The sequence below is a fragment of the Larus michahellis genome, chromosome 1 (genome assembly GCF_964199755.1).
Source record: "Larus michahellis chromosome 1, bLarMic1.1, whole genome shotgun sequence".
In the NCBI taxonomy this organism is placed as follows: domain Eukaryota; kingdom Metazoa; phylum Chordata; class Aves; order Charadriiformes; family Laridae; genus Larus; species Larus michahellis.
The window spans coordinates 65,525,701-65,539,442 of record NC_133896.1 but is presented as its reverse complement, the minus strand read 5'-3'; the positions used below and the strand labels follow the sequence as shown (position 1 = coordinate 65,539,442).

The 13,742-nt window shown below is 40.0% G+C and overlaps 1 protein-coding gene across 1 annotated transcript; it reads left to right on the top strand.

Moving 5' to 3' along the window:
• Positions 1-5: 5 nt before the first annotated feature.
• LOC141737777 (uncharacterized) lies at positions 6-9,119 on the top strand. Its single transcript, XM_074572741.1, has 7 exons — positions 6-95; positions 1,055-1,519; positions 3,719-3,765; positions 4,650-4,771; positions 5,708-5,828; positions 8,349-8,379; positions 8,777-9,119. Exons 1-7 carry the CDS (start codon positions 50-52, stop codon positions 8,815-8,817), a joined length of 873 nt encoding a protein of 290 aa, XP_074428842.1. The 5' UTR covers positions 6-49; the 3' UTR covers positions 8,818-9,119.
• The last annotated feature ends 4,623 nt before the right edge of the window (positions 9,120-13,742 follow it).

Here is a 13,742-nt window from a genome sequence, read left to right as displayed (position 1 = left end):
AAAAGTGCTGTTAAGGTTTCCTAATGCGCTGAAAGGCTGTGAAGTTTACATGTCTCGGATGCCTTGCAATTATTGTGCAAAATTGCTAGTTCAAGGTCAGCATCAGAACTGAAATATCTCCTAGGCTAAGATTGCACATGTGGCATACTCACAGGCTGGTAAACTAGTCATGCCAGTCATTTCTCTTCCTCTTTACTTTCTTCCTTTTTGCTCTCTGCGTTTTGCCTCAGTTGGTTCTGTATGAATCATTCGGATCACTGTCAGAAGCTGATATAGCTAAATATCTTATACAGTAGATAGCTGTGATTATTAGAGAATATTAAGATGTGATCCATAATGTCATTGTACAAATTGTTGGTATTTACTAACACATAGATCACGAAGAGTGCAAGTCATTAAATGAAAAACGAGCCGCCAGAGCTTGTAGAGATGGTTGTTAAATGAAGAAAAAAAAAAAAAGTAGTAGTCCCAAGGAATGTGGAAGTCCTGAAAAAATAACACATAGATAATCACCCCGATAAAATAAATGAGAAGAAAGCAGCCATTTAAGTAATTTATCAGATGAGAAATGTACCTCAGGTATCCATATTCAGGATAACAAAGTAGGTAGATTTTTTGCAGATAAATTAATCTGTAGTACTTCACAAATGTTAACACACTACCTATATGTTGAGTTTTCTGTTTTTTTTAGATATAGATTTAGATAAAATCGCTATACATATTTTTCCTCTGCAGTAACTTCAATGACTTCCTGTATCTTTTTAAAACAATATCCTTGTTCCGGAAATTTTTACCATTTGGTAAATAAAAGTAGAGACAAAAGTTTAATCACCCGGGAAAAAAAAAAGTCATGAATTGTGTATAAAGTTTCCCTTTTGACCATGAAGATAACGTGTCAATAAAAAAATATTTTAATATTATTTTACAAACATGGAGAAAAGCTGCAGCTTGCTTAAGTATATTCCATATCACTTTATGTTTATAAATGGAAAAAATGACCACAAGTATGTTTCATACTTATTTTTAATCTTGCATATATATTTTCTTTATTCAGCACAAGTCTCACAAGTCTATTACTGGCCAAATTTTGAAAGTGAAATGGCGAAAAACAAGCAAAGAGATGTTCTGGCAAAACATGTTAGTACCATCTTTACAGAAAGCTATATTGTTGCAGCGGTATATGTACCAACAATAGACAACCAAAGAAAGATGCAAATACTTAATTCAAATAGAAGAGCATCTGATGATGATGATCTGATCCCAGTTGCATCTGTATTTGATGGGAATGTTGATGGGAATGTTGATGTGAATGTTTTAAAGTGCTTTAACTTGGAACACCTGAAAGAAGAAAAACTGAAAAAATATAAAGAAAATCTTACTACAGCAAAGGAGTGTTTCAAAATACTGGCAAGTTGCAAAGATGAAAAAATAATAATCTCAGAGGAGAAATCACCTGTAAATAATAATCCTAAATACACCCATGCGTTACAGCTTTGTGATTTATTAGCATCCAGAAGTGGTAAGTAAGTTAATATTACTAAATTTGGCTCCATAATTCACAGTGTAGAAAAATCCTACATAATTTTTAGTCATATTCCTGGAGATGTACTGAAAAAATCTTTAATTGATTACATTGCATTCTGTTACGTAATTCATGAAACTCTGCGTATCTAGCCAACTTTAGTATCACGGTGGTATTTCCTGCATTATAAAATTAATTCATGTTGCATCATTGTCTTACAAAACATATTCAGGTTATCTGAAGAAGGCTGGTAGTGCAAATTGGGCAAAAATCACCCTAAGAAAAAACAGAGTGTATCGTTACTACCAAATGGAGGTTTCTTTGCTTAATGAAGAGTTCCTCCAGCACAAGCCCGGGAATAAGTAAGACCCAAAGAAACATAGTTCAGAGGTATTTAGTTGAGGTCTTTCTTTTCTAGCCAAACTGGAGGAAGAGGAGGAATGTGCTTCTCCTGTCTTCCTCACCAGGTGGGGATTTCTGACTCCTTAGGCTGATTGCAAGAGAGTCTGGTTGGGGCCAGTTTCTCCATGGTATCAAATGGCAGGTGGTCAGTTTGGACATTGATTTTTGGCAAGCTTTCCTATTTTTGCATTAAAAACTTGCAAAACTGAAGAAGCACTGCTATGATAGGTAAAAAGAAAATAAAACTGGACGTAATTATCTGTTACTTTCTCATGTTGTCTGTTAGTCTGGCTGGTTGTGGTTGGTTACACTGAAAGTATTAGGCTGGTTTTTGTTCAGTCCCACCTGTGCAGGTTGAGAATAGGGTTCACTCAGCAGTGTGGCAGATGTTTCCCACTTTATTCCCGAACCCTATTACTGTTTCCCAGTGCTGCTTCTACTGTTAGCTAAATGCACTTGGCTGTTTTCTGGAAGAGAAAGCATTGCAGGTTTTGACTGATTTTAATCATTGTAATAGTTGCTCATAGGTGTCGAAGTGGAGTCTTGTCACAGAATGGTAGGGGTTGGAAGGGACCTTCGGAGATCATCTAGTCCAACCCCCCTGCCAAAGCAGGTTCACCTAGAGTAGGCTGGACAGGAATGCATGCAGGTGGGTTTTGAATATCTCCAGAGAAGGAGACTCCAGCACCTCTCTGGGCAGCCTGTTCCACTGCTCTGACACCCTCAAAGTAAAGAAGTTTTTCCTCATGTTTAGGTGGAATTTCCTGTGTTCCAGCTTGTGCCTGTCACCCCTTGTCCTGTCCCTGGGCACCACTGAAAAGAGCCTGGCCCCGTCTTCTTGACACCCAGCCTTTAGATATTTAAAAAGCATTGATGAGATCCCTGCTCAGTCTTCTTTTCTCCAGGCTAAACAGACCCAGGTCTCTCAGCCTTTCCTCACAAGAGAGGTGCTCCATTCCCTTGATCATCTTTGTAGCCCTCCACTGGACTTTCTCCAGTAGTTCCCTGCCCTTCTTGAACTGGGGAGCCCAGAACTGGACACAGTACTCCAGATGCAGCCTCACCAGAGGGCAGAGTAGAGGGGGAGGACAACCTTCCTCGACCTGCTGGCCGTGCTCTTTTTAATGCACCCCAGGAGACCATTGGCCTTCTTGCTGCCTCATGGTCATCTTATGGCTCCCAGCCATATCTCGGGCAGTTCCTGTCAGCATCACAAACACACACACCAGCTCCCCTAGGTCACCAGAGAGTGGAAAGTTTCTAATTTTTCCTTTCCCACAAAAGACAATTTTCATTTGTTGTTTGGGGTGTTGAGGGAAGAGGGAAGGAGAGATCCTGGGCAGTTGATGTCATTGCATGTGCCTGTGCCTTGAGGGAGGTCTAACAGAACTTGCCGTTCAGTCAGAGAAAGTAGTTTTTAAACTCTTTCTGAGCTGCAATGATAGAAAGCATCCTAGTCTCAGCAGTGGGAAAGGTCAGTGGTTTTGGTACTTCTACAAAAGAGCACTAGATAAGGCAATTGAGGTGGACTACAGAAGACAGAGGACTATGAGGACTGGAGGTAAGTGCATTGATTAACCTAACATCTGGTTAGGCTTCTTGTCAGCAGTTTACCTAGTTCAGTATTTTCTGGAGGCAGCTGAGCGAGGAACAGCCACTTTTGTTGCAACAGGTATGTTCTGCATCTGTCTGGACCAGCAGGCATGAGTAATAACCTTTTGACCAGCATATTTGTTGTAATATCATAGTGTTATATGAATTTATAACTCTGATTGTGTGACACTCTATCCTCAGACAATAATAATGGAGTGGGGACGGTGATTTACAAGGAAGACGACATCGTAAGTAAAGGTTTATGAGGTCTAAGAAATTGTGCTCTTCTTATAAAAATATCTAATCATGATCTGTTGTCATATGAAAGTAATGCTTGTAAGATTGCTATGTGATAAGTTATCAGGCATGGAAATGTTTAAAAAAGATCATTTCTGCCATAAGAAAGACGCTTAAAGTTTTCTAGGTTTGTGTTTATGCATGTAAATGAGGAAGTTAACTTGGCATCTTATGGACTCTCAAAAAATAAGTTAGTGGAGTTGCAGTAATATAAAACAACTTTTTGTGGTAAAAAAAAAAAGTTTAACTCTGTCCCAGAATATTAAGATGATAGATTATTTAATATATAGTCAGCAGTTAGAAGAGATGAAGTCCCATGTTTGCTAAACTTTAAAGTAGCAAGCTGATGTCCCTTATGACATTGTTACTATTATCATATTGAAATTTTATGCTTATTTTTATTTTATATGTTTCCGAAATGGACACAGCTAAGAAAATGTAGCTAACATTTTCCAAATCTTTTTGATGACTTTGTGTTTAGCAGCCTCTTTAATTAATTTTTTCTTCCTAATCAACTTTTCCTGTGATGATTGTTTATAAGCATTGTATTTCATATTAATAGGAAAATGTATTTCTGGAAAAAAAGACAAATTATTCCTTTGGGGGAAAAAAATTTCACGTTTGTTTTCTGAAACTTCACATATCATACAATTATATGATTACGATTCAATCGGTCATTTTGAAATGGAGATCTGCCTAAACATTATCAAACAGCATCACCTGAGGACTCTCACTGAAGTTGTTCACAGCTTTTAGGAGTTGGATTAGGCTGCAAGTAACTAAAGGTCCCAAAACAACATTACCTTTTGTTTCCTTCTGTGTTGTTTCTTTCTAGGTTGCCCTGGGCTACAGTGGATATCCAAAAGGGGCATTGAATAGCTTATTTTACGAGAAGAAAGATGATGATTTTGACAAGCATGCAATTGTGTGCGCAGAAGCTAATGCAATTATTATGAGGTAGGAACTCACTCATATTTTGAAGGAATTAGACAAAAAAAGTCTTGGTGTTGGGTGCTTCATTAATGAGGAAATAGCACTCTCACTAATCTACCATGGAAATTTCCAAAGCATAGAAAGGGGAAGTAATGGTACATAGCATGGAAAGGAATTTAGTCTTACAAGGTACTGAATACAATTATTTTTTACAGAGATCTAGGTCCATGTGATCTTAAATTCTAATATACCCAGCAAACTTAATGTGACAGTCTCAGAGGTTCCTCCTTGTCCCCTCTCTCAGACCTCATGTAAGTGCAGTTCCCGTGGGCAGTCATGGGCAGGGGTTCTTCACATGCGTTGGAGACAGGAGTAGCCAGTAGCAGAGCTATTGCTTCTGTGTAGGCTCTGATATTACTTAGCTGTTGGAAATGTAGGGCATTACAGGTGGATGGTCAACTCAGACTGCCTCCTTTGACACACGCAAACTGAGTTTCATGAAGTTTCCTGCCTGTGGGAAATTTCTCTGCAAACTGACAGAGCAAATGTCTGTGCTCGTGTCCCTGGCTGATGGTCCCTTTTCTGACAGTGTCGTAGTGGGCAATGTGTTGACTGAATGCTCTGCGGTCACCTGCTCCCATATTCAGGTGATTATGGTTTGGTGGTGAAATGATTCCTGATATAAACCAGGAATATCATAAACCAGGGTATCTGTCTTTACAGTGCTGTGAGTACACAACAAGTAGGTAGATCCATTTCCTGAGTTGGCAAGCTCATAGTACATACTGCGAGTATTTGCTTGTCATAAGCTTTACTCGCCTCCCTTGGCCAGTGATGGAAGAGAAAAAAAGAGAAGAACCCACTCTAGGTTCTTCTCTAGAAGAGAAGAGAAATAATGAGAAATAATTCCTCCTGCAAACACACCATGTTTGTAATTGTGACAATATTGTATTTTTTCAGTTCTGAGGGAGACCTGCGTAATGCTGAACTCATCACTACACGTGAACCTTGCTGTGGTTGTCTGAAACTGATCCAAGCAAAGAATATAGCAAAAGTCATTTGGCCTCTGCGAGACAGAAATGTAGGTGATATTAGAGATGGTTAAAAGCTGTGTGTCATGGTTCAAGACTTGCCATTCCTTTGTCCCCTGCCTGAGGACATCTTCCTAAAAACCTCGTACTTTCCCTTTGTTAGGGGGGGAAATTGCACACTCTTCACTCTTTCAGGCTGAGCCCTCTTCTGCATTGCCAGTTTCCAGCTTGTTTGCACCGCTGGAGGTAGGATGAGTGCCAAGGGAAGGACGGATACTTCTCATGGGGGTACAGGTGGTAGAGATGGTTGCTCTCACTCTGAAAGGGAAGGGGACAATGATGAAAGGTCGTGCTTATAAGCTATCCCTTGTCTCCTTCAGCAAGCGGGGAATGTCCTGCCTATCAAGGCACAGAGCCTTTAGATGGACCTTCATGGGGCCCACCCTGCCCTCCTGCCTCCCAAAATAGACTCTGCTCTCCTGTCCACTGACACAGAGACAACATTGGCTGGGGCAGTTCCTTGCCCTTTATGAAGCCATGTGCTCTTTCTGAACAGCTCCTGATCTGCTAAAGGCATGTGTATGGCTCCCTAGAAATCCAGGTCTACATGCTTGCCTGTCTTACAGTCTAAATATCCTAGCAGGGACAGCTCTTACCTTCAAGACAGTGACAAGGACTTTATAAACATTGTTAAAATCTTTGTCATTCTGTTTTAGAAGTAATGTGTAGAGATGATAATACAATGGGGAGAACAATAAGAGAAAATACTGTACAGAATGAGAAAAGTTTAGATTATTCACTCTCCAAATAATACTGACAAGAAGAGAATATCTAGTTGTTGCACATTAGTGTTGCGGTTTAACCCCAGCCAGCAATCAAGCACCACACAGCTGCTGGTTCACTTCCCTCATTTGGGGTGGGGGAAAGAATTGGAAGAGTAAAAGTGGGAAAACTCATGCGTTGAGATAAAGGCAATTTAATAGGTAGAGTAAAAGTCACAAACGCAAGCAAAGCAAACAAGGAACTCATTCGCGGCTTCCCGTGGGCAGGCAGGTGTTCAGCCATCTCCAGGAAAGCAGGACTCCATCGCATGTAATGGTTGGGAAGACAAAGGCCATCACTCTGAACACCCCCACTTTCTTCATCTTCCCCCAGCTTTGTGTACTGAGCATGACATCGTATGGCATGGAATATTTCTTTGGTCAGTTGGGATCAGCTGTTCCAGCTGTGTCCCCTCCCAAATCTTTGTGCACCCCCAGCCTACTCGGTGGTGGGGTGGGGTGAGAAGCAGAAAAGGCCTTGGCTGCTTGGCAACAACCAAAAACATTAGTGTGCTACCAACGCTGTTCTCATTCCAAATCCAAAGCATAGCACTACACCAGCTGCTAGCAAGAAAGTCAGCTCCATCCCAGATGAAACCATGAGAATTGAAAACAAACAAAAAAAAATAGCTAATACTGTTAGTAAAAGCAATGACTATGGAAAGTTCTTATTTGCTGTACAGTCAGATGGATGGTTAGAGCCCTTTGTGCTAGTAGGCATCACTGACTTCAGATCATCCTTGCTCGCTCTTCTCTTTGTTCATACTGTCTCTTCCTGAATCAACTTATAAATTCACTCCAGTTTGCAACAGTACTAAAAACATGGGATGATTCATAGGCGATTACAAGTCTTTTCCTGATTCATCACCAAATCTAAGCTAAGAAAAACATTTTTTTGGCGAGTTAAGACATTTTTAATACTTTTCTTGAGACTAGCTAGATCAGAACAGGATTGGATGTAAAATACTCAGCATGACATGTATGCCGTTGCAAAGTAAGAAGCCTCTTAGGTGCGTCGGCCCAAGAACGGTGATGTCAAACAAGTATTGCAAGGCAGCCAGTGTCACAGCTTGCATTTCTCTGAATCCATAATTTCCTAAAGCTGCAAAATTCTCACTAGCAACACAGAATGCATGGTGGTCCACAAGGCAAAAAGCATGAAAACTTCTCCACAAAGTAGCATTCAATGTTAAAACATGGAAATGTATTGCATTCAAGAACTTTATTTTCCAATAAGAAAGCGATATTCTGTTTTGAGCAGTCAAATAGAGTTGCTGCAGGAAATCTGAGGTTGAATTTTTTATATATCACCAGCTACAAATTGTGTCACAAGTTTGATTCTACGTCAACACAGCTGTATTTAATAGATAGAGTGCAATAGGAGTACTACTGGTTTTCATTCTTGCAAGGAATTATCTCAGTGGATATATGCTTGCAGATCTCTGGAAAATTGAGGCCATACCGTTTTGTTGATAGGAGATACAGTTAGTGAAATAGAGTTATTTTTTCCTTTATCAAAATATAGCTCACTAACACAAATGATTTTTAATGGACTTGATTTTTAGAGGCTTTTTAGCATGATTAATATGCTAGATAAGTTAGATGGGTTTTGATTTCTTTTTGAAGCTTGTCAGATAATATAAAAATAGAAATATGAAATCAGGATATTGTTTTAAAAGATCTTTCATACTGTTTAATGGTGTATGTTACACGTTTGTCACTCACTGTGCTGTTTTCCTTTCTTATCAGCAATCCAGAGGATTAACTGAAGATCCTTCAGGTAATGATGTCCAAATAAGGTAACAGCAAATATGAAAAGGACAAGTCATATTAATTTTTAGCTACAATTACAACTGGCTCTGAAATATGACCGTGTCAGAGGAGGAGTGGAAGAAACTAAACTGAGTAAGGTCATGACGTGCTAAACATGAGACCAAGACATGACCATTATGATTATGTAGGCGGTGGGGAATGGTCTGTAAGAACAGGGACAGCTCACACCAGCTTGGAAGTGGAATAGATACAACAATTGCATCAAATTGTTTCTCTGAAATCTCTAAGCTGCTGCATCTTGTTAGCATCCCTCCCTTCACAATGAACTAGTTAATTCAGTTAGAGAACTAATTTTTGCCAATTGCTCTTTATTCATGTCTCCTGTACTTCTGATTTCATTTCAGAGGGACAGTCTGCGGCTACGGCTGGTGGTGAACCAGCATAAAGCTCTACAATGTCAACATGAGCTTTAGGATCCAACGCCCCCAGGCCCCCCAGTATATCCACTGGTGTTGGGATAATCGCCTTGCCATGGCAGCTGCTCTGATTGTGCCCACTCCCTTCCAGAAGCACACCTCATGCCGATCCCCCTGCCACCTCTTTTCTTATTATTGCCTCTGCTGTGCTCTACAGGGATTTGCTTCTGTCTGTAGCTTGAGGGTGGAAAAGCATTTGCTTTCAATGTACCTCTAAGAGGTAGTCATGCTTAACTGTGCAGTGTCTATAGCCATGGAGGCAGTGGTTATTTTCTGCAGTCCTCATTCCCTCTGCAGCTTTTCTTCTGTTGGATTAGTCAGAGCATTTGAATGAGGATTTCTCCTTTTCCTTTATTGTGGTTTCTCACCCTCCCTCACATTTATTTTATTTCATTCGATCGTCTTCTTTTTCAATATAGCTGTATTTTTTTTTATCTTGTCATCTTTTTAGCTGAAAAACAACTAGTTCTCTGTTTCCTTGTCTTTCTCTGCCCAGGGGTATTTGGTTCTTGTGTGCCCTTTCCCCTTCCTTCTTCCCTTTTTCTCTGGTGTAATACGTAGTTTAATTTTGTTTCATATTCATGGGCCTCTTTATATGTCCTCTAATAGGTATATGCCTGTTTTTAATTGGTCTTTGTGCCCTGTTGATCGTGTTTTAGACTTAAATTTGATTTCCGTCCTTGAAACCCAATTAATGTGGAATATGCTTTAATATTTTTCCAGGCTAAGTCATTTTGCTCTAAATGAACCAGGGTTTTGCAGGCTCTGTGCTGAGAGGCTCTGTGCTTTTGTCCTTGCTTTTAGATTCCCTCAACTGCAGCTTCTGTAGCGGTGTTTTCTAGGATGACCCCAAACCCAGAATCAACTATGAAAACCCTCTTGATTTTTAAAATATCATTGTGAGAATGCTATTATTTGTCACTTGTTAGCTTTCAGCAATATTTCCTTTTACGCAGCTGCTTTAGAGTGAGATCATCAAAATATTTTGCATGGGATTAAATTGAAAGTTATGGCACTTTTAAAAAAAATAAATTTTTTTGCACTTTTCAACATGTGTCCTCTGACTGTATTCCCTTTGGAGGTGGCAAGAGCACACCATCACAAACCAAATAGCAAGGCACCCGTGCCATGGTAGTACTTGGCACTCATGTTGGAGTGGATGTTGCTATGACTGGGCATGTATTTGTTTCCCTCACACAAGGTACACCCAAGTCTTGGACAAACCTCTGTTCTCCATTTCTCTGTTCTCCATTTGTTATCTGGTATGAAAGTACGTGTGGACTCTGCTTAGTGTGGAAACTGAGAAGGCAGCAGCAGAAAGGGGATTTTGATAGAGGGTAGCACGGTAGTGTGTGTCTCTGTGTGTGTGTGTGTGTGTGTGTGTGTGTGAAGAGTGGCTGTAATTTCCATTATGCCATGTAGGTATGACTAAGCCATGCTATGGGCATCCTGTACAAGGACCTTTACAGAGCTAGATGCTATACCTAAAAATAACACGATAGTATAAGTCCAAAATCTCTCAGTTTTCCACAAGCAGGCTTAGTTTTCAAATAAGATGAAGTCTTGGGAAGAAAGTTGTGCATCTCCCGTTTTAACTGCAGCAACTTTCCCTGGGTCATGCAGAAACTCATGAAGCCATCAGAAATGTAATCCCCATTGTAATCGCATCCCCATCTGACGTTTTAAGTGCATGCCCATCACTCCTGGCAAAGATGGAGCAAGAACTTGTGTAGGAGAAGTTTGCAAAGAATGCTGGACTGCTGAGAGCACTAATCTTCTTCCAGCCGATGTTATCAGACTGCATCTAACTTGCTGCGTAATACTAGAACTTACCTATCAGAGACTATGTTTGTACATGTCAGATGCTGGCCTCTTTCAATCACTGAATTATGTATATTTTTATGTGTATGGATATAAAGTAGAATTTAAAAAAGGTATCACGCTATGTTAATGACACCGAAATTTAAATAATCACACAATGTGTGTAGGCATATCATAATTTTTTTTCCCTGAAGCTTAGAGGTTGGTATCACTTGCTAACAAATAAATTTGCTTGTGGCATTACTAAGAAAATTTTCATGACTATTTCACCACCCTGCCATATTGTAACTGTCAAATTATTTGTTCTAAGAACTGTGTACTTAAAAGAGTGAGACAAAGCCTAGGGTGATCTCTCTTGGCTGTATTATGGGATACCAGTCATGTAACCAGGGAAAGTAGGAAGTGTTCAGGACTTAACCTATTAGAAGACAGGCTAAGCCTAAGCAGAAGAAATGTGGATACAGGTAGATGGAGATGATTAAGGTGCTTAGTCTTTTTATTATAAATCAGCAAGCTTTGTGTGTGATCATCTTCCTATAAATTATAAAGCAATTTATCTTAGCCTTGTAAGCAAATGATTTTTGCAGGCATTTTGCAAGCATTTGCACAAAAAAATACAGAACTGATAGTAAAGGCTTAGCCTTCCTTGTGATAAATAGCATAACCACAAAAGGGTAATTATTTTCAAGACAATGTACTTGGATAAACAACATACATTAGAACAAGAACTAACAAGAGCCAATAATGAAAATAAGAATGTTATCTTTTTCCAACTGAGTTATTCAAGGACGGGTCCTTTATCCTGGCCATCTGCTTTTGGATTCTGGATGGTGCTGACACTGAAGGGAAGGAGAAAACCGTTCTGCTTTCAGACTATGAAAATGTATGCGAAAGCTGAAACTCCCTCTGCTTGTCAGTGCAGGTATATAAGCATCTTGGTGGTTTGAAGGAAATTACTTGGAAAGTCCGGGGAAATGCTATGTGAAATTAAAGTAAATATGGAAGTCTAGTATGAAAGGCCTCTGCGGAGACTGGTGAGCGCCCGCACAGTCCTCTGATCAGTAATTGATGTCGCTGGCAGTGGTAGGCACACCTCCACCTGTGTTTTCCTCCTTGTTCTTCACTGGGTTCACGGATCCCTTGCCTTTCCTTATTCTCAAATAGATGGGGACATAATCAAATTCAACCACTACAGTATTGTGGGATCTAATTCTCAAAAGAAGGTAGCATTTGCTGTAAACCACAATTGTCAATTGAATTTCAAATCACCCAGAGGCCTGGGAAAGTATAACAAGAATTTCCTAGAAGTATTACTTAATTGGATTAATTTTTAAGTTACTTACTAGTGGCAACATTGTCTTTTGTGTCCCACCAGCACGAATGCCAGGCTGAGTGAGGACCACACAACTGACACCACAACCGGGCTCATTACTTGAGTCTTCATGCTTAAGTTTTCGCCTAGTATTTGATTCATATTCTTCTTGCAGAGAAGAGTCTCATTCCATTGCGAAGTATCATTATTAAATGTAGCTAAATTTAAAATTCTGCTTTGATTTATGCCAGCATTTGTTAGCTTGGTACACAGTTCAAGGAATTCCTTCTCTCCTCTCCTCCCAGCGAAGTGCCGTTATACGGGCATTAGCCACGAGGTGGCAATACAAGAGCTTGATATGCTAAATTTCCCTGGTCTTCATAGCATTGGGGCGGGTTAGGCTTTGCGGTATTAGCTAAGTAAATAGATTTGCAGTCTTAGAGCTTGACTCTGTTTGCCAGCGTGTAATATGTGCTCCGCATCTGCATAATTGACTTCATGCAAAAGCCAAGGAAGATTAAGCTGATTTTCTGGATCAATAATTTGTGCCTTTTATGTTGCTAATAATTGATATCTGTATTTAAGTGGCTCAGTAGTCAGCGAAAGATGTTATGCTCGGAACTCAGCTGCTGTTAAAAGCAAAATATCTTAGGAGAGGGGATGCACTGGCAACATAGCTCTCTACAACTACCTGAAAGGAGGCTGTAGTGAGGTGGGGGACAGTCTCTTCTGCCAAGTAACAGGCGATATGGCAAGAGGAAATGGCCTCAAGTTGTGCCAGGGGAGGTTTAGACTGGATATCAGGGAACATTTTTACACTGAAAGGGTTATTAAGCATTGGAACAGGCTGCCCAGGGAAGTGGTTGAGGCACCATCCCTGGAGGTATTTAAAAGACGGATAGACATAGGGCTTAGACATATGGTTTAGTGATGGTTTTTGTCAGAGTTAGGTTGATGGTGGGACTAAATGATCTGAAAGGTCCCTTCCAACCCAGGCGATTCTATACAGCTGTCCCACTATGTGTCCTCTCCTGCCTTTAACTCCTAACCTTCCTGAGATCCAAAGGGGCCTGGACACCTCACATGTGTGGATTTCCCAGGGAGCTGATTGCTTCACTCCCTTAAAGTCTGCTTCTGTCATCTAGGTTTTTGATTCCCCTTTCAGCATGGCTGATGCTTGTTATCCTGCATTGTAAGGGCATTCAACACTGAATCAAAAGTGGTGTCAGGTGGAAATAGTTACTTTCCAGCCATTTTCATCCTTTCTTGTAATTAAAAGTATTTGTGTCATTTGCAGGCATAGGGAAAGTAGTGATATCTCTGTTTTCCACCCACTATAATGGAGAAAGTATTTTAAGACATTTTCTATTTTGGCTTTACTTCTTTCAGGAGAAATCAAAGCTACAGCTTTTCAGAAGGTGGGGGTTTTTTTGTTTGTTTTGTTTGTTTTGTTTTTCTTATCCAAATAAGATAGACCTAAAACTTGTAGCATAAGAAATGGATTGTGGACTTGGCAGATGTCTCATGTCAGTATATTCACCACAGTATTTATTTAGATGTGGCAAGTTATTATGGAGATGCATTTTATTATTTTGCACAAAAGTGATAACAGCCTGCTGCTATCTTCTCTTGACATGGTACCAGTTTTCTTCTGAGCCCTTTATAGGAAATCTTATTTTCAGTCAGACAATACATTGTGAAGTTGGTGTGTTAGCAAATGCATCTTTCATATATGCGCAAGTTTGTGATTTAGTAAATAAC

What these genes read in the sequence shown, in the direction of transcription:
- LOC141737777 (XM_074572741.1), top strand. Translation starts at nt 50, where the DNA reads ATGTCTCGGATGCCTTGCAATTATTGTGCAAAATTGCTAGTTCAAG. An exon ending in TTTATTAGCATCCAGAAGTG is followed by an intron (nt 1,520 to 3,718) that starts GTAAGTAAGTTA and finishes CTCTATCCTCAG; the next exon opens with ACAATAATAATGGAGTGGGG. An exon ending in GCTAATGCAATTATTATGAG is followed by an intron (nt 4,772 to 5,707) that starts GTAGGAACTCAC and finishes GTATTTTTTCAG; the next exon opens with TTCTGAGGGAGACCTGCGTA.